Raw genomic sequence first — 18,165 nt, 5'->3', positions numbered from 1 at the left:
GTTAGAGAGAGGCCTGGGGAAAGGGGTACCCCACAGGCACCCTGAGAGGTCACCCGCATGGTGCCTGTGGGGTCTGCTAAAGCCAGCCAGGTGGGCTCTGAGGGTGACGTCGGTGCCGTGCCTGCTACGTGTGGCTACGTCTGCAGCTTGTCTTAGGGGCAGAAGGTTCCAGAAGTCAAGGCAGATACTTGATGAAAAGATGATGGCTAGGGCAGGACCACATTCCTTGCCCTGCGTGGTGGCGCACGCCTGTCATCCCAGCGGCTCGGGAGGCTGAGGCAGGAGGATCGTGAGTTCAAAGCCAGCCTCAGCCAAAGTGAGGCCCTAAGCCGCTCAGAGAGACCCTGTCTCTAAATAAAATACAAACTAGGGCTGGGGATGGGGCTCAGGGGTGGAGTGCACCCTGAGTTCAATCCCTGGTACCCTCCCCCCCAAAATTTTCTTTCCTTTCCAGCTACCTTTAGTGAATGCCTCCTGGATGCTCAGCCCCGGGCTGGACCTCTGCACGTCCACTGGCTCATTGAATCATCAGTCGCCCGTTTTTTAGATGAGGAAACAGGTCTGAGAGGCGAAGGGGCTCCGTCACCTGCCACGGAGCTGGGCTGGGAATCCAGGCTGCCAAAGCTCCTGCCTGTCCCCGGCTACCTTGCTGACCCTCTGCCTGGACATCCCGGAGTTCGGCCCTAGGAGGCCTGCAGCACTGACTCGGGTGATGGACAAGGACGGTGACGTAACCTTGAAGGGAGTGCGTCACAGATTTGTCACAAAACAGTGGTCCCTTTCTGTTTGGGGGTCCCCAGGGTGTCCTGTGTACAACAGGAACGTGCCTCTTGTCCTCTCTGCCTCACGAGAGCAGCAGAATAACTAGCAAAACGAGAATAAGAATGACGACCGGGAAGTCCTGAGCCCGGGGTTGAGCCTGTGGAGTGGCCTGTGATCCGTGGCCTGGGGTCAAATCCTGCTGCACCCCTGGGAGCCCCGGGCTGTATCAGCCAGGGACATGCCTCTTCCCATAATGCATTTCTCCTCTCTCTTGTGGGCGGACTCCTACTCGATCCTCAAAACCCAGGCCCTAAGTCACTCCTTGGGGTCTAATCCTTGCTGGTAGCTGCTAAGGTGTTTAAGTCGCAGGACATTTTGTGTCCCTCTCTCTTTTAAGACCCATTGCCACCGTATATGCCTCTGTCACCCTACACGTGGCTGGGAGGGTCTCAAAGACAGGGGGGTCTGCCTCCGTCTTTCCTTCCGTGCCTGGCTGTGCGTACTGAGGTTTGGGGAGGACTCATGGTGAGGGCTGAAGAGATTCATTCCATCAACCATGGATATCAAGCAAAGAGACATGACACCTGGATAAACATGAACAGCTCAGCTTTCTGAGATTGTTTTTTTAAAAAGAGGTGTCTGTGTGTTTGATTCTCCTTGACTTTAGACCATCAGGAGCTTCACAGATGATGGGAATCTCTTCTGGGTCAAAGGGATGGACTTCACTCTGTTTTTTTTTTTTTTTTTCTTTTAGAGAACTAACAGTCTTAGGAGTCAGAAAGTTCCTTCTCCTGTCTAACCTGCGTCTGCCTTGCTTCACTGGCACGCTGTTCCTTTCTGCCTGGTCCTGGGGAAACATGAAGCTCCTGAAATGCCTCTTGCCCCTTCCTGACTGAGAGAAGCAGGTAGTGGCCGGGTCCCCCCCTTGGTGTTATGAACAATGCTCAGCCTCTGTGGAGGCTTTAAAATCAATCAATTTTTAAAAAGCAGAAACCATTGGAACTGGGAGGAGGGAAGCTGATTCTAGGTAGAGTGGAGGCTGCGTAAGGGAGGCCGTCCTTCAGGACAGAGGACGAGAACCGTGGTTTTCATTAATTTGCTCATCTGGGGGACAGTTCTGGAGCTGGTGGCTGTGGGGGGGCCCATCAGGGGGGAACTGGGCAGTTTCCTCAGCCCTGAACCTGGGGCTCCAACAGGGCTGAGCCCTGGGTCCCTGCCTCCTTCTCGCCCTGTGTCTGAGAGGCATCTGGGAAATCGCATCTCAGACGCACAGCCTGTGGCTCTGAGTGTCACTGGGTGGTGGGTGGACGAGGCCGAGGGCCGGACGTCGAGTCACGCGGTGAACTTAAATCCCAAGTCTCTCTGCCCGGGGCTCCTGGGCCTCAGAGGACTCAGACCCTCAGAATCTTTTTCTTCTTCTCCCAGAAAATGGAGCTGGCCTCTCAGTCCCCTCTGGGACACATGGTCTCAATGAGAGGGGCAGTAAGGGGTGGTGGGGAGTGCGGCCCGTCGGAGAGCTGTGCCCTGCCAGAGAGGGCAGCTGATACTCGCCCCCGCAGAACAGCCGTCCCATAGGAAGAGAAGCCCAGTAAGGCCAGATGGTGCACATTTAAAACCAAAGCTACGAATACTTCTGTGTAAAAGTCTGAGACAATGATGAATTCCGGACCCGCACAAGGTGGGCCTTGTTTCCTTTCCGGGCCTGAGGACTGAAGCCAGGGCCTTGCACGTGCCAAACCCAAGCTCTCCTGCTGAGCTGCACCCCCAGCCCCAGCGTGGCCTTGATGTTTGAGGACGTATCGTCAGAGGGTACGATCGCGCCCTCCCACCTGACATGCCCAGGTATTGTTGCGGAGTCCACCGGCGGGATCACGGCCTGGCCCACAACAGGATCCCTGAAGTCCTGTTTTCTGTCCAGCCGTTAGCAGCCAGCGAAGGCCACTCCACCAGGAATGCCCTCCAGAGCTCTGCAGAGAGGCCGGGCTCTGATGAGCTGGTGCTCAAGGGGCCACCTCGAGATCAAGTGCAGAGGCAGAGACCCAGGCCCCCAGGCTGAGAGACCTGGGCCGCCCCTCCAGACGCCCCTTGGTCCGTCCACCTCTACAGAGGTGCAGAGGGCAGGCGGGAAGCTCTCAGGCCCTCCGGGGCTGCTGGGGCCTGGCCTGGCTCTTCCTGGGCGAGAGAGGGAAAAGGCGCTCTGATCTCCAGCCAGACCGAGCCACTCTTGGAAAGGGATACTGACTCAGCTGTCAACACCTCTCAGCCGATTGACAAAGACCAGGATGTTTGATGGCAGATGGAGCTGGCGAGGCTGTGGGAAAACAGTCAGGCTCCCGCGTCTCTGGAGGGGTGGCAGTGATGTCTAGAGTGCATCTTCTGGCAGCTTCCACTCATAGACCATAAACGCTCATGACCTCTGACTCAACAATTTCACAAAGAGGAATTTATTCTGTGGATAAACCCACTGGTGTGCCACATGAGGTATCGGCACAATGTTCTATCCAACAGCCCTGTCACAAGACTGGCAATGAGCCAAGTGTCCGCCATGAAGGACTTCCTTTTGGAATAGTATGCAGTCATCAAAAAGAACACAGGACTCAATTACTTGGGATTTATCCCCTAGACATGTGGATAAGTAAGAATGCAAGGGGCAACATAATAGGTGTCATGGGCTCTTATACAAAATTACAAAAAGAGTAGGTGTGTGCACATTTGTCTAAGCATAAGATGTTGCTAAAGAACACAGAAAAATTAGTAGTGTTGCTGGCGTCTGGGGAGGGAAGCTGGGTGTAGGTGAAGGGAGAGAAAGTATCATGATGCATATTTGATCTCTTTTAAATGTGGAATCACACAAATGCCTTTCCTGGTAGAAACAGAATTAACATCGGAAAAATGGCAAGCTCACAATCAAATAAAACAAACCCCAGATCTGCATCCCCGGCTGAGCCCGCTGGCCTGGCCTCCCCGCTCTGCAGCCAGGGCCGCTGGCCTCCTTCTCAACAGGGGCTACCTCCGCTCCCTCTGCTTCCTACTGGGAGAGGCCGGGGCGGGCCAGCGGCCCCACTTACCTGCTCCCTCTCGGAGTAGGGGTTGTTGAGGACCACGGGTGCACCGCCCTGGCCCCACAGGTCATTGAAGACGCGGTCGTTCTCCCCGCCGAGGGGCAGAGCTCGGTGTGACTTGCCATCCAGGTCCCTGAAAGGCAAGGTGGACACATCAGGCTCCCGGCCTTGGTCTGAAGGTCCCGAGTCTGTAGGGGACCCGGGGACTCACTCACACGCCTCCCTGGGAACGCTGGACGTCCACCTGCTGCTCCGCCAGGGTTACTCCCTCATGGGGGGCAGCCCCTGTCAGGCAGCAAGCGGGCTCCTCCAAGCTGACCCCTGTGCCTGGTGTCCACCCAGGTTGGGGACACTGTTTCCGGATGGCCATGACATGGGTGCCTCACATCTCTCTCCGGCGCACTTCACCTGGGGGCCCAGGGGGCCGTCTCCTGTGGGAGCTCTGTGTGTCACGACCCCTGAGCGACTTCACACCGGGTACCCAGTGGGGGGGGAGGGAGGAGGGACACGAGGCCAGTGGGCACGGCCACAGGCCCTTCCCAGCCCAGCCCAGGATCTGGGCTTCCTAGGAACACCACCAGCTCAGGACACCAGAATGATTGAGAATAAAGGAAACAGAGCAGAGGTGACATCATGGTTCACGCTGAGAGCCGCGTTCACGGAGCACTTACTACGTGCACCGGGCGCGGGCTTCACCCAGCTCACCCCGCAGTGAGCCTACAGGAGGGACGGGCAGCGGGCGCAGTTTTACAGATAGCGTGGGTGACGGGGGAAGCCAACGGCTCAGGGTCACACAGTCAGTCACGAGCAAAGCCCAACACTCTAGCCTGTCCTGCACGTCCACCTGAAGAAGTGGCTCTAACTATCACCATCAGGGACCATCATCATTACCATCACCATCATCATCACCATCACCACCACCACCACCATCACCTCCACCACTACTACCTCCACCACCACCACCACCACCACCAATACCATCACCACCATCATTATCATCATCATCACCACCACCACCACCATCACCACCTCCACCATCATTATCATCATCATCACCACCACCACCATCACCACCACCTCCACCATCACCACCACCACCACCACCATCCTCACCATCACCATCACCATCACCACCACCACTACTACCTCCACCACCATCATTATCATCATCATCACCACCACCACCACCTCCACCATCACCACCACCACCACCACCACCATCATCACCACCATCACCACCACCTCCACCATCACCATCACCACCACCACCATCCTCACCATCACCATCACCACCACCACCATCCTCACCATCACCATCACCACCACCACCATCCTCATCATCACCATCACCATCTCCACCACCACCAATACCATCACCACCATCATTATCATCATCATCACCACCACCACCACCTCCACCATCACCACCACCACCACCACCATCATCACCACCATCACCACCACCATCACCACCACCTCCACCATCACCACCACCATCATCACCACCACCACCACCACCACCACTACTACCTCCACCACCACCTCCACCACCACCACCTCCACCACCACCACCACCTCCACCACCATCACCACCACCACCACCACCACCAATACCATCACCACCATCATTATCATCATCATCACCATCACCACCACCATCACCATCACCACCACCACCACCATCACCACCACCTCCACCATCACCACCACCATCATCACCATTACCACCACCACCACCACCAAAACCATCACTACCATCATCATCACCACCACCACCACCACCACCATCACCACCTCCACCATCACCACCACCTCCACCACCATCACCACCTCCACCATCACCACCACCTCCACCATCACCACCACCACCACCATCAACACCAAAATCACCTTAAAATGGTCACTCTCAACTTCAACACATCTTCATGATTCCCTCCCTCCCCACCATCATTATCATCATTCTCCTCCTCTTCACCATGACCGTCTTCAGCATCACCACCATCACCATCACAACCAGCACCGTACGAGGAAACCGAGGTTCAGAGAAGCGCAGTTGCTCACTCACGTCACACAGCCAGTGACGGTGATGCAAACTCAGGCTGCTTCCCGAGCCAGAGCCTGACTCCCTCACCGCTCAGCTTCCTCCATCCTGCCCTTGATCTCTAATGGACCCTCCAAGCCCGTTCGTGGGCTGACACCCAGTTAGATGGAGCGAGGACTGGGTGTGGACATCCAGGCCTCCCACTGCCCGTCTGGCCTCAGCCCTTCCGCCCCGAGGCCGCCCCGGTCTCCCCCAGCCCGTCTCTGGGATCTTCCAGTTTTGTTCTCTGATATCGGTTCCCCGACGTCGGGCAAGACAGCGCTCTCCATGGCCCACAACACTGGGAAGAACCGGGAGCCAGTGCGTCTGAGTGCCTGGCCCGGGGTGACCCTCCCACTGCTGAGTCAGGGTCAGCCAGACCCCTCTTTGCTGGGCTCCTCGTCGTCCCCGGATCCACATCAAAGCCACTCCTGCCCTTCTGTGGGAGAGGTTCGCATTTATCAGAGGGAACATTTTGTCTTCCCCTCTTTAAAATGCCACCAAAACAAACCCAGAGTGGCTCTTGATTACAGACATTTCCCAAGTCAATGGCTTGCCTACACAGTGACAGACAGAGGAATCGTCTGTGGAGAGAGCGGCTCCTGGTGCCACTCAGCTCCAATTCACATCTAAAACTCCTGCTCTGATGATATCACATGGCCATAAATGGGGTCTCAGCAGAGAAGGGAGGAGGGAAATGTATTCTGAGCTTCTGGAACATACCAGGTACTGGAACAGAAGGTATTTCATTAACTCTTGGTGGACATTAAAAGTCCTATTTTACAGATGAGAAAACGGAGCCCAGAGAGGTTACATAAGTTTCCCAAGGTCACACAGTAAGCACAGAGCCAGAGAACTGGGGTTTGCAACCAGGTCTGAGTGATGGCCAGCCCAGATGCTTTCCTTTAAAAAATACAGACAGGAAAAACTAGTCAGGATATTCATTCTAAGCCAGAGGCGACAGAACAAGGAACCCCACATTTCTATTAGGCCTATTTATAAAAAGGACAGGGTCAATTACTTGGGCAACTCTGCAATGGATCACCTAGCTCATTCTGTGTGACCCTGCGGGGGGAACTTCAAGTTTCTTTATTGTTATTCTTTCTTCTTCTTTTTTAAAATCCAAGCACACCTCTGTTTCAATAATGCATTTGAAGTGTTTGTGCCAACACGAACTTATTTTAGAGTCCTGTGTGATGAGAAGGGGAAAAATATTTTTCCTCCGGGACCATGGGGAGCATCTAGGTTGAGCTATGCTGCTTCCGATCTCCCAAGAGCAAAATCCGGAGTAGATTCAGCCAGCTTCCCAGCCCACCAGCTGCCGGCGGTAACCGGGTCCCAGGGAGGGAGCGGGGCGTACTGCCGCCAGTCGGTCACCTGGGATCTACCTGTGGAGGGGCTTGCTACGCAGTGGTGTCTACCCAGCCAGAGGGAGAGGAGCATCCACCGTGAGGACACAGGCTGCAAATGGGTTCCGAGGGAGGTCACCTCTTGGCTTTGCAGCGCTGGACCCGACCTGCTTCAGCTGGACTCTGCCTGAAACGGTGGCTCGAGACAGCCCGTGGGCTTGTTCAGCCGGCAGAGCCACACCTGCAGCCGCTTGGGCTCATCAAACTGAAGCAAAGGGACTTCTGCTTCTGCAGGGATCAGGGAGGGTCTAGAACTGTCTGCGATGGCGGATTGTTCACATCTTACCGACCAATATTAAGGCCACTAGCCCCCTGGCCATTGAGCACTTGAAACCTGGCCCCTCTCACGGAGGAATAGAATTTTCACTCCTACTCAACTCTGACTCAAGTTCAAGGAGCCATAAGTGGCTTGGGGCCATCGGACGGGACGTTTCAGCTTGAAGCTTGAATGTCTCTGACGATGGGGAGGGAGAAGCCACGGAGCTTCCAGTTGAGAGAGGGGGCGTCTCTCCTGGTGCTGGGGCACAGGAGGCGACGTCTGGACCCAGAGCCTTGGCGCGGTCCCATCTTGTTCATGGAGACCCTGAGCCCTGGGACCCTGGGCTTTTCTTCTGCACCTCCTCTCTGCACCGCCCTCCTTCCTGGTCCCAACCACGCTCTCTCCTCTTCCAAGAAGGACATCGGATCTATATCCTGCTCTTTCCTGGATCCCTTTTTTTTCCTCCTCCTCCTCCTCCTCCTCCTTCTCTCCCCCCCCCAACTCTTTTATTTTGTAGTCCTGGGGACTGAACCCAGGGTGCTCAACCACCGAGCCACATCCCCAGCCCTTTTTATTTTTTATTCTGCGACAGGTTCAGCCGAGGCTGGCCTTGATCTTGGGATCCTCCTGCCTCAGCCTCCTGAGTGGCTGGGATTACAGGTGCGTGCCACGGTGCCCCTGGATGGCTCTTCACCTTCCTTCTGCTGAGAACCAACCCCCACTCATCCCTTCTGCCACTTCACACCCCATCTCTCCCCGGGGGACTAAGGGAGAGGACGCATACAAGATGCCTGGCCCACAGTCAGCACTACCTCCACATGAGCTAAGTCCATCTTCATTCACAACTAAGGAAGCAGAAGCCCAGAGAGATTAGGCCACTTGTCCAAGGTCACACAGCCAGTGGGCCACAAAGGAAAATAAGGACATTCTCACGGTTGTCCAAGCTCAGCATCACCGTGAACAGGGCTTATTGGGGGAACCCCGGGAGCTATTTGGTTGGCCCTCACACTCGTGAGGAAACTTACGTTTAAATATTGGATGTTCTTGACAAAAGAGCTCAATATGTTGATTGCCTTCATCTGGTGAAGAGGATTTTGGAAGGTCTGTTTTATCAATTCTCCATTTAAAAAAAAAAACACAAAATAAAACAACCCAAAATGATGCTGGGTGGTGGTTTCTCTCCACTGCTGAGAGGGCTGGACAGTCACACTGCTTTGTCCCCACGTCCGTCCTGTACCCACCCAGCTGCTCTGAGTGATTAAGTTTCTCCGCCTGGGCACTAAGGATGTCCTGGGCCAGAGACTTCTCTGTGGCAGGTCCTGTCCTGTGCACGGTAGGAACTGAGTGGCACTCGTCACCAAGACACACTGTGGGCCAGGAACCAGCTCCCACCCGAATCACGAAACCACAGGCATCTCTGGATCTTGCAAAATCGGGTTCCTCCAACGGAGGGGTGCTGAGCACCCCAACCTGGGCTTCCCATTCCTGTCCACCCAAGGGTCTGAGAAGATGGTTGGCTACTCCCTGTTCCCATGTGGGATGGAGAAATTTGCCTTGGCTAAGTGGCTCCCACCCCACCCCCTCTCGGGGGTCCCTACCCCTGTGGAAAAGCCACCCCTCCCCCTGGGCTCGGCATTTTGATGGGGACCAGCATCCTCAGCCCCATCACGTGCCACATTTGGCGATTCTCAAACTTCAGGAGCAGAGAATTCAATGAAGGACTTGTTCAGATGCTGATTCCCGCCCGGCCCTGCAGAGTGAGCGGAGGGGTCCGGCTGGGCACCCTGGGGGAGCTGTGGCAGGAGGCCCGTGTCCCCGGGAGCTCCCTGGCCGGCCTCTAGCGGTGGTCAGCGAGTCCTTCCTGGCCAGCTGCCCCTCCCCTGCTGCCTCCCAGCGCTCCTGTCTCGCAGGAGGCCAGGGGTGACGAGGAGCCTCCACTGGCCGGCCTCGCTGCCCTCTTGGGCAGGATCCACCCTAAGTCCCTCTCTGTTCCCCTGCACTGGCCGGTGATTTCCCCCTCCCGAGCCCAGCATCGCAGTCACATTTCACAGAACCTTCGCCAGGTCCTTGCCACCGAGCCTCCCTGGTAGCCAGGTCCCCTATCACTTGCAGAGAGGGCACGGGGGGGTGGGGCCTGGGCCTGGGTCCAAGGGATGCTGCGTGCGTCAGTCAGCCCAGCGCGGACCACGGACCAACCCCGCGGACCTGGCCGGGAGCAGGTGGGCCGCGCATGCGTGCTGGGCACAGCCAGGTGGGCTGCAGCCGGCTCCGGCCCAGCCAGCCAAGGAGCAGCCGGCCCTGGCAGGAAGCCCGTGTTCCACAGACGGCGGACTCCTCCTTCTCCACACCGGGCTGGCCTTCGCTCCGGGCCTCCACCTGGGCAGGGCAGCTGGGGGCTGTGGAGACTGGATCTGGGGTCTCGGCGGAGATTTAATCCTTGATTTCATGTTGGAAGAAATGCTTCGCAGAGCGGGAATTCCACAGCAGACGGTGGAAGCTGGAGTGGAGGCTGGGCCCTGTCCCTATCCTGACTCTTAATTTCTCTTCTTTTGGGCACCAGGGATTGAGCTCAGGGGCACTCAATCACTGAGCCCCATCCCCAGCCCTGTGTTGTATTTTATTTAGAGACAGGGTCTCACTGAGCTGCTCAGTGCCTTGCTGTGGCTGAGGCTGGCTTTGAACTCACGATCCTCCTGCCTCAGCCTCCCGAGCTGCTGGGATGACAGGTGTGCACCTTCGCGCCCACATTATCCTCGTAATTTCTAGTATCCCAGAACCCGGCAGGAATCTGAAACTCATGCCTTCAGGGTCCTGGCTAGTAAAGAAAAGTAAGTAAGGGGATCGGGCTGATTTGGGTGCTGGAGAATGACACTCCCTCCCAGATCCTGTGCTGGACACCCCACCAGGATGCAGCTGTGCTTTAAGAGGTCTTCTGATTCACAGGGCGGTGGACCTTGGGTGCCCACGGATCCCACATCCTGGATTCAACCAATCACGGGTTTAAAATATTTGAAAAAAAAATATCGGTTCCTGTACTAAACACTACAGATTGTTTTCTTGTCTTTGTTCCCTAAGCCACTCAGTGTAACAACTATGGACACAGTCGCTACGCTGTATCAGTTATTCTAAGCCACCTGGAGCCGGGCTGGAGTGTAGGGTGGGAGGTTCTGTAGCTTATATGCAAATCCTAAGCCATTGCATTTAAAGGACTTGAGTATCCTCAGGCTTGGGGATCCGAGGGTGGTCCTGGGACCAATCCCCCTTGGACACACAGGGACAACTGGATCCACCTATTGAAAGTCTAGAAACCACTTTTAGTGTGAAATCTCTTGATTTTTTTCATTTCACTACCAACTCGTTTTCAGAAAACTGTGCAGGCCAAAGCCAACTTGGAGAACCACACGTGACCCTCAGTTCTCTAAGTGGACGTCTATCCTCGGACTGATGTTCCAGGGAGCTTCAACGGGGCAATGTACCCCACAAGGTGTCACTTGGCAGGAGCGGGACCTGCTACAGGTGTGTCCGCCACTGACCTTCCCAAGGAACTTGAACGGCAGGTCTGGGAGGAATCTCTAAGAATTGGGACCTTGGTCCTCTGGGTAGTGGGCTGAGCTGGTAGAACCTTTCAGAGACAAGGCCTAGTGGGAGGTCCTTATGTCATAGAGGGAGTTGCCCTGGGAAGGGATTAAGGTGGTGCTCTGGGACACAGAGTTAGCGCTCACAAGAGAGCTGTTATAAGAAGCAAGCCCAGCCCCGCCCCTCTCTGGCTTCCTGTCTTGTCATGACCTCCTCCCACACAGGCTCTGGCCGTCATGCCACTTGCTGTGCAGTCTTCACCAGGGTGAGAGGATGCAGCACCAATGCTCTTAAACTTTCAGAACCGTGAGCAAAGGAAACTCTTTTCTTCATAAAGCACCTAGCCTCAGGTATTTGGTTACAGTAACAGAAAATGGACTAATACAGGAAAACATGGAAAAAGTCTTCATACATTTGCTGGGACATGAAGGATCTGGAGATGGGAAGATGGTCTTGGATTATCTGGATGGGCCCTAAGTGTTATCACATGTCTCTCTGCTTCCTGGTGGCCAGGCCCTGAGCTGTCTTCTTCCTCTGCCACATTCTCCTGCCATGAGGTTCTGCTCACCTTGGGTCCAGAGGTCTGGAGCTGGCTGATCGTGGGCTGAACCTCTGAAACGATGAACCCCAATAAAATTTTCCTTCTCTACGTGACTCTTGACAGGTCTTTTGGTCACAGTGACAAAAATAAAACAAAAAAAAAAAACGGACTAAAACACCTTACAAGAGGTCAGAGGGCAGAGGGCGATTGGACTATGACCTCTAGAAGGAGGAGGGGCTAGGATCATGAAGCAGGAGGTTTTGAGGCTGGAGGATGGGGCCACAGGAGCGTGGAAATGTGAAAAATGTAAATCTAGAAGCTGGGAAGGGCAAGAGTCCCCAGGAGGGAAGCCACCTCACTGAGGTCCTGATGTGATCTCACCCCAGGGAGCCCCCCGTCTGGCTCCAGGTCTCCCAGGCTGTGAGAGCGACGGGTGCCTCTGAGATCGGGTACTTCGTGGTAATAGCTATGGCCGGCTGATATGGTGAGCAAGTGGGGACAGGGGTGGGGGTAGGATGGCCCCACCCACGTGTCCGACCTCACCGCCGACCCCCTGCCCCAGTCACTGAAACTCGAGCCCCTCAGATGTTCCTGGAACATCCCAACCTGGCTCCTGCCTCAGGACCTTTGCATCACCTGCTGTGTCCTCTGCCGGGAACAACCTTCCCTAGATTCCACACGGTGGGCCCCTTCCGCCCTTCTCGGACCCCTGATCTAATGTTCCACCCAACCCCAAGCCACTTCCTTTCCAGTCACTGTTCTATTTCCTCCACAGCATGAATCTCTTTCTAAGATGATTGCAAGCGTCTGTTGGTTTCTTCTTCCTTTCTTGTTTCATACGGCCCTGGGGGGGGGGGGGCGATCGGGGCAGAGGGTCATCCCTGGGTCCCCTGTGCTCTGAAGAGGATGGGGGCAGAACGGAGGCTCCTTGCATGGAGGACAGTCAGAAGCCCCTGGTTGCAGGCAAATTTGGGGGGTGGGGGGCGGGCAGGTGGGCTGATCCCAGAGCTCTGACGGGACAGCAGGGACATCCCGAAGGGGGACCGGCCTTAGATGGAGGAAGGGCTTCCCTCGGTCACAGGCCTAGAGAAGACCCGGGGCGACGGGTTTGTTCACGAGGAGGATAGAAGGACGACGAAGGGCCCTTGCCTGACCCTCGGAGAGCCTGCTCCACGTCTCGAGGGACACCAGGTCTCAGGCGTCTCCATCTGCATGAGCCAGGGTTACCAGCTTTGGAAGGGCTCTGAGAAAATCCCCTGATCTCCTCAGAAACTGGCTGGTCAGCAGCTGCGTGCACTGAGACGGACACATCATCTACCAAGCTGGCCGAGGTCAAGGGCATGGGCTTGGGCCAAGTCTGGGCTTCGTCACCTGTAAGCTGTGTGACCTGGGACAAGTGACTATACCTCTCTGAGGCTTGGTTTCTGCATCAGGAGGATGGCAGGGGCACCGTCAAGAGCAAAGGACATAATTTACCAAAGGACTTGAGCATGGGGCCGGCCTTCCTCTCACCCCCACCATGAGGTGGATTCTCTGGGCTTGAAACTGCTTCCATTCCTTTAGCGGCCCCCTCCTGCCTCCTTTTCCTTTAACTCTGGACACTTGCAGGGAAACTTCTAGGTAGAATCAGGGCAGCACCCTGGGGCTGGGGCTGTGTGACCCTGGATAAGTGACTTCACCTCTCTGAGCCTCGGGTACCTCATTGAGAAAAGTGAGCTGAAGCCACACGTCCTATTTATTCACAGTCTCTGAAGAAGGTACGTTGTCACTGACCAAGTGCCCCGCAAGGGGGGACAGTGATCAGAATGCAGGGCGAGGCTGACCTGCCGGTCCAGATGGACGCGGGGCCGGGGACCTTGGCCTCCTTCACACCCTCCTTGAGGGCAGCAAGCCCAGCAACCTGGATATTCTCCGACAAGCAGCCTTTTAAAGTGACCGCTCCTAAGGACTAAAGGTGCCAGAGGACCCGGATTTAAGCCTCTCTCCCTCCCCACCTGCCAGGGCCCCCTCCTCCTGGGGCGCGGGAGGGAAAGGTCTTCAGCGAAAATATCACTTCTCCCCCCAGATAAGTGCCACACCCCGACAGCAGGGTGGCCGTGAGGGCAGTGGGAGTGACGGAGCCAGAGCTGCCGCCGGTTAAGTCTGTTTCCCGGAGGAAAACAGAGAGGGAGGTGGCTGAGCAGGAGAGTCCCACGTCCTGAGGGTCCCACGTCCTCACAGGCTCCAGAGGCCACAGACTGGGGGTGCCCTGGACCTGCGGCTCTGGGCTTGGTGGGCCTCACTGTCACCCAGGCCAGCTGGTGACCGTTCCTCCATCATCCAGATGCCAGTGCCAATCCCCACCCCAGACACAGCGTGGATGGGGGGACCCTTGGTTGGGAGGAAGAGAATTTGGGGGCAGCTACGTGAACCTGGGAGCTTGAATGTCCCCAGGCCTGCCAGCCCCGAGACTGACCCCAAATACAGCCTGCTTGGGAACTGGCCGGCGGGGGTCCTCTGGGTGCTGCAGAGGGGGGAGAGGCAGCCCCAGGGACAAACCCACACAAGGCAGGTGGGTCCGATGGCCCCAGGACCTTTGGACCTTCCCACAGATATAAAGCAGGCTGAGATCCCAGCTCTGTCTCCTGCACGAATAGGGCTTTTAAAAATAGCCTTGAGTCCCCCACGCTGGGTAAACCAAGGAAAGACGGATGGACCCATTGTGTCAGGAGGACGCGTTCACCGTGTCGGGAATCGCGTCGCCTTGGTGACGCAGCTGGTGGCACTGGAGTGGCCGAAACAACACACCTGTCCCCCTGGATGCTGGACGCTTATCGCATTTGCAGCCATTGGTGCTGAGTGTGACCTTCCCCTGGAGACCCACCCGGGACCCGGGGACAGGCGCTTTCTCAGGAGCCACTGTAAGCTCTCTCTATGGTGGAGCTGGGAATTCCACTGATGCAAACCCCATCAAGTGTGGGGGGTGGCACTGTCCCCAAAGCAGCTTCCCAGAGTAGAGGGGGGCACTTACAAAAAGCCACTGACCCGGGGGCGGAGGAGCTGTCCTGAAGGTCACTCTTCCTTATAGTGCTCCCCCAAACGGCCTCCCTGGGCCCCGGACCTCCTGGGGACTTTCTGTCAAATCTCCCCTCCTCCAAAGTGGGTCGCCTCTTCGCGGGCGAGGTTGAGCTGGGGGCAGAGGGAGGGCCGTGGCGGATGCGGTAGGCTGGGAGCTGGCCCTGCCTCCTCCTTGGGGAAACAAAGCAGGAGGGGGCTCCCCTGGGTGGTGCTCGGAGCCACCGAGGGCCCTGCACACTGGGTGAGGACGTCCCTCCTGGCGTGCTGGGTCTCTGTGCCCCTGGCACATTAGCAGCCTGGAGGGCAGCAGCTCCCCACCGGGATCCTGGGGGGGCCTTCACGTCACACAGGGTGGCTCAGACAGGTCCAGGTGTGGCTGAAGGAGAACCCCCAGGAATCCTGGTAGTCACCCCTGGGATCACGGTCAAGGGTGTGGAAGACTGGACGCAGCGGGGGTCAGCTGTCTGCAGGCGGGAGGCTGTGCCCACGCAAGCCGCATCCCGTCCAGTGGCCTCAGTGTTGAGGACCAGGGAGGGTCAGTGAGACCGGGAGGTGGGGGTTGTGCCCAGACCACACTCTCCAGGGTCTCCCAGCAAACAAGGGGACACCCTCGTTCCAGATCTTGCAGCTGCTTTAGGACATAAGTCCACCCACTCAGACTCAGGACACCTGCTGGGTGGACAGAGGACCCCTCAAGGCCTCAGTGGGCTGTTCCCGTGGGTCAGCTCTGCAGGGGCCCAGGAAGCGCCAGTTCCTGGGCTCCCACCTAAGAGGCCCCCTGTGCTCACCCTGGGGAACCAGGAGAACCCTGAGGACCGATCCTGGCCACTGGCTCTGGGAGTGGACGTCCAGGACCACAGGAGCCCCCAAGCATCTGCCCATCAGAAGGGTCCCACTCCACCCCACGAGTGGGTCTGAGACTCTCCTCCTTCCTTCTTCTGGAGACGAGAACTAAACGTTCCAAGGACACACAGGTTGGGTGTCCCCACTTCACACGTGACACAGGGATCACCCAAAATACCACCTTCCAGGGGTCCTGGAGGATTATGCAGGATGGAGATGGGGAGACAGTAGTCCCTGAGCCGGGGTAACGGATGGGCTCTGGGTCTCGCGGTGAGAGCCACAGCCTAGGCCCGCGCACCTTGTGTAATTACGGTTTTTGGGGTTCAAGGGTTGTCACGTGGGGGTAGGTTCAGGTGTGGGGATAGCTCAGGCTGGCTCTGGGCTGCGAGGTTGAGTCTCAGGGACTGCACACGCACATGCACACACGCTCCGGCGCGGCTGGGGGCTTACCTGTCCACCTGGACGCCTGTGTCTCTCGTCTCCGCCTTGGCAGGTGCCCCTCGCTCGGCCCCTCTGCGGCCGCTGGTGAGAAGGCTCAGCACGGGCTCGATCTCTCTGAGCAGTTCGTTCTGCTCCTGGCTGCCCTGGGGGCCAATCTTGCTGCTTTTCTTGGCAGGGTCCTGGCTTGGGGGCCTGGGGGCCAGGCCGTTGGCTTGGGGCAGCGAGCCGGCTTCCGGCCCCTCGTCCTGGGCATGCTGAGGCCCGTTCCCGGGGCCCGGGGGCCCACCCACCGCGGGCAGCTGCTCTTTGCTGGCCGAGGGCTGCTGGGACAGATCCACAGCTTTGGTGGGAGGTCCCAGGGGCTGTGTCACCCGGATGGTCTTGGGGGTCCCATCCCCGGTGAAGGTGGTCTCCAGGTGCGTGGTAAAGCCCTCGGGCCCCCTCAGAATGAGGACCACGTGGGTCTCGGAGGCAATGCCCCGGAGCACCTCCAGGGCACTGTCATAGCTGAGGTCCACCAGGGGCCGGCCGTTGACGGCGAGGATGATGTCCCCCGCCTGGACCAGGCCACTCTGCTCCGCGGCTCCCCCGCGAATCAGGTCCGAGATGATGACGGGGGGCTTGCTGACGCGCTCCTTCACCAGGAACCCCAGGCCCCCGACTTTGCGCTTGAAGAGGCGGACGGAGATGACATTGGGCTGGATCTGCTGAACCCCGAACATGTGCTCTTCCATGGCGCCTGGCCTCCGAGGGTCCAGCCTGAAGACCCCAAAGCCTATCCAGCCGAGACGGATTCTCCAGGACTCGGCTCTGCCGAGAGAGGAGCTGGGGACACAGCGGCTGAGAGGTTTCAGCCTCCGCCGTCTCTGACGTCAACGCTGCGTCACCCGCTCATTGCCGGGTGGTCCTCTAAGGAGGCTGACAGCAGACAGACGTCAGGAGAGCAGTGGGACGTGTCCCTGAGCCACAGGTCAGCAGGCCGGGGAGGAGCGTCTGGGGGGTGTCTAGAGGTGACGCGTGATGGATGTGGGCTCTTCCCTGGGCATCTTGGTCAGCGGCTTGTTAGATGCAGATGAGATCGGGGGCTTCCGGAGCTGAAGAGAGGGGACAAGGGCATGAATGGAGGGAAGGGAGATGAAGAGATCAAGGGACCACCCCACCCCACCTTCAAGACGAGGGTGACAACGCAGACCAGCGTCCAGTCTAGCCCAGACACCTGGGGCTCTGAAGCCAACCTAGAGGTGGAACCTTGGTCCTCGAGGGGACAGTCTCCCCCATGAGCTGCAAGCTGTCTGGTTTCACCTCCAAGATGGAAGCCCTCAGCCACCCGAGGGTCTCCTTGGGGGAAATGGGGGACAGTCAGAAAGCAAATGGGAAGACTCACAGGACCTCCCTTATCTCTGTCCCGACGCAGAAGCCGTCACTCCAACTTGCCACGTGGCTGTCAGCAAAGCCCAGGAGCTCCGCGGCCTGGGCTCTCTGGCCCCTCATTCCAGCCCTTCCACGAACTGCCCCCCACAAACCCACCCGAAGAAGAAGGATACCACCTCCCACGGACCCAGGGACAGGGGATGCCAGCCGACCTTTGGGACCATTTTTATAATGATTAGCTTGTTTTAATTTCAAAGACGGAGACGTGACCCTATTAAAACACAATCAGTCCCCAAGGCTTTTGTAACCCTGGGGATCTCGGGGCACATCTCAGCGCTCAAAGAATCCTCGCTGATTGAGGAAGAAAAGCTCCCCCCGCAAGACGAAATACGATGGCAGCTATTGCACTGACGCTCCTGACCTGCGTAAGTTCCTGTTTTGACCCTTGTGATCACCCCTCGATAGATGTGCAAGCCGAAGCCAGAGGGGGTTCAGATCTTTGTTCAGGACCACTCAGGAGACGGCGGCAGAGGGAGGGTTGGAAATCGGGCAGCCTCACCCTGGAGCCTGAGTTCTGAAACTTACATGCTAATCATTTTAAATTGACTTTCTAGTTATTCTCTCAAGTCTCGGTTTCACTCTTTGAAACACTGGCGATTCTCAAGTGAGGGATCCCCCCTTGCTGAGCAGTGTGGGGTGTGGCTGGGGTACCAAGGGCTGCAGATGCCGTGGCTCAGGTGAGCACACCCCCCACCCCATGGTGT

At 57.3% G+C, this 18,165-nt stretch overlaps 1 protein-coding gene across 1 annotated transcript in view; it reads right to left on the bottom strand.

Annotated features, from left to right (window-relative positions):
* The window catches only part of Nos1 (nitric oxide synthase 1), a 67,422-nt gene extending 50,658 nt beyond the window's left edge, over positions 1-16,764 (bottom strand). Inside the window, exons 1-2 of the mRNA XM_071612517.1 lie at positions 16,040-16,764; positions 3,831-3,957 (exon numbers count right to left, since the gene is read on the bottom strand). Of these exons, the coding sequence (XP_071468618.1) occupies positions 3,831-3,957; positions 16,040-16,764 (852 nt within the window). The remainder of the gene's footprint in view (positions 1-3,830; positions 3,958-16,039) is intronic.
* Between the last annotated feature and the right edge of the window lie 1,401 nt (positions 16,765-18,165).

Source organism: Marmota flaviventris, chromosome 1, assembly GCF_047511675.1.
Source record: "Marmota flaviventris isolate mMarFla1 chromosome 1, mMarFla1.hap1, whole genome shotgun sequence".
Taxonomy (NCBI): Eukaryota; Metazoa; Chordata; class Mammalia; order Rodentia; family Sciuridae; genus Marmota; species Marmota flaviventris.
This window is presented reverse-complemented; position numbering and strand designations above follow the sequence as displayed.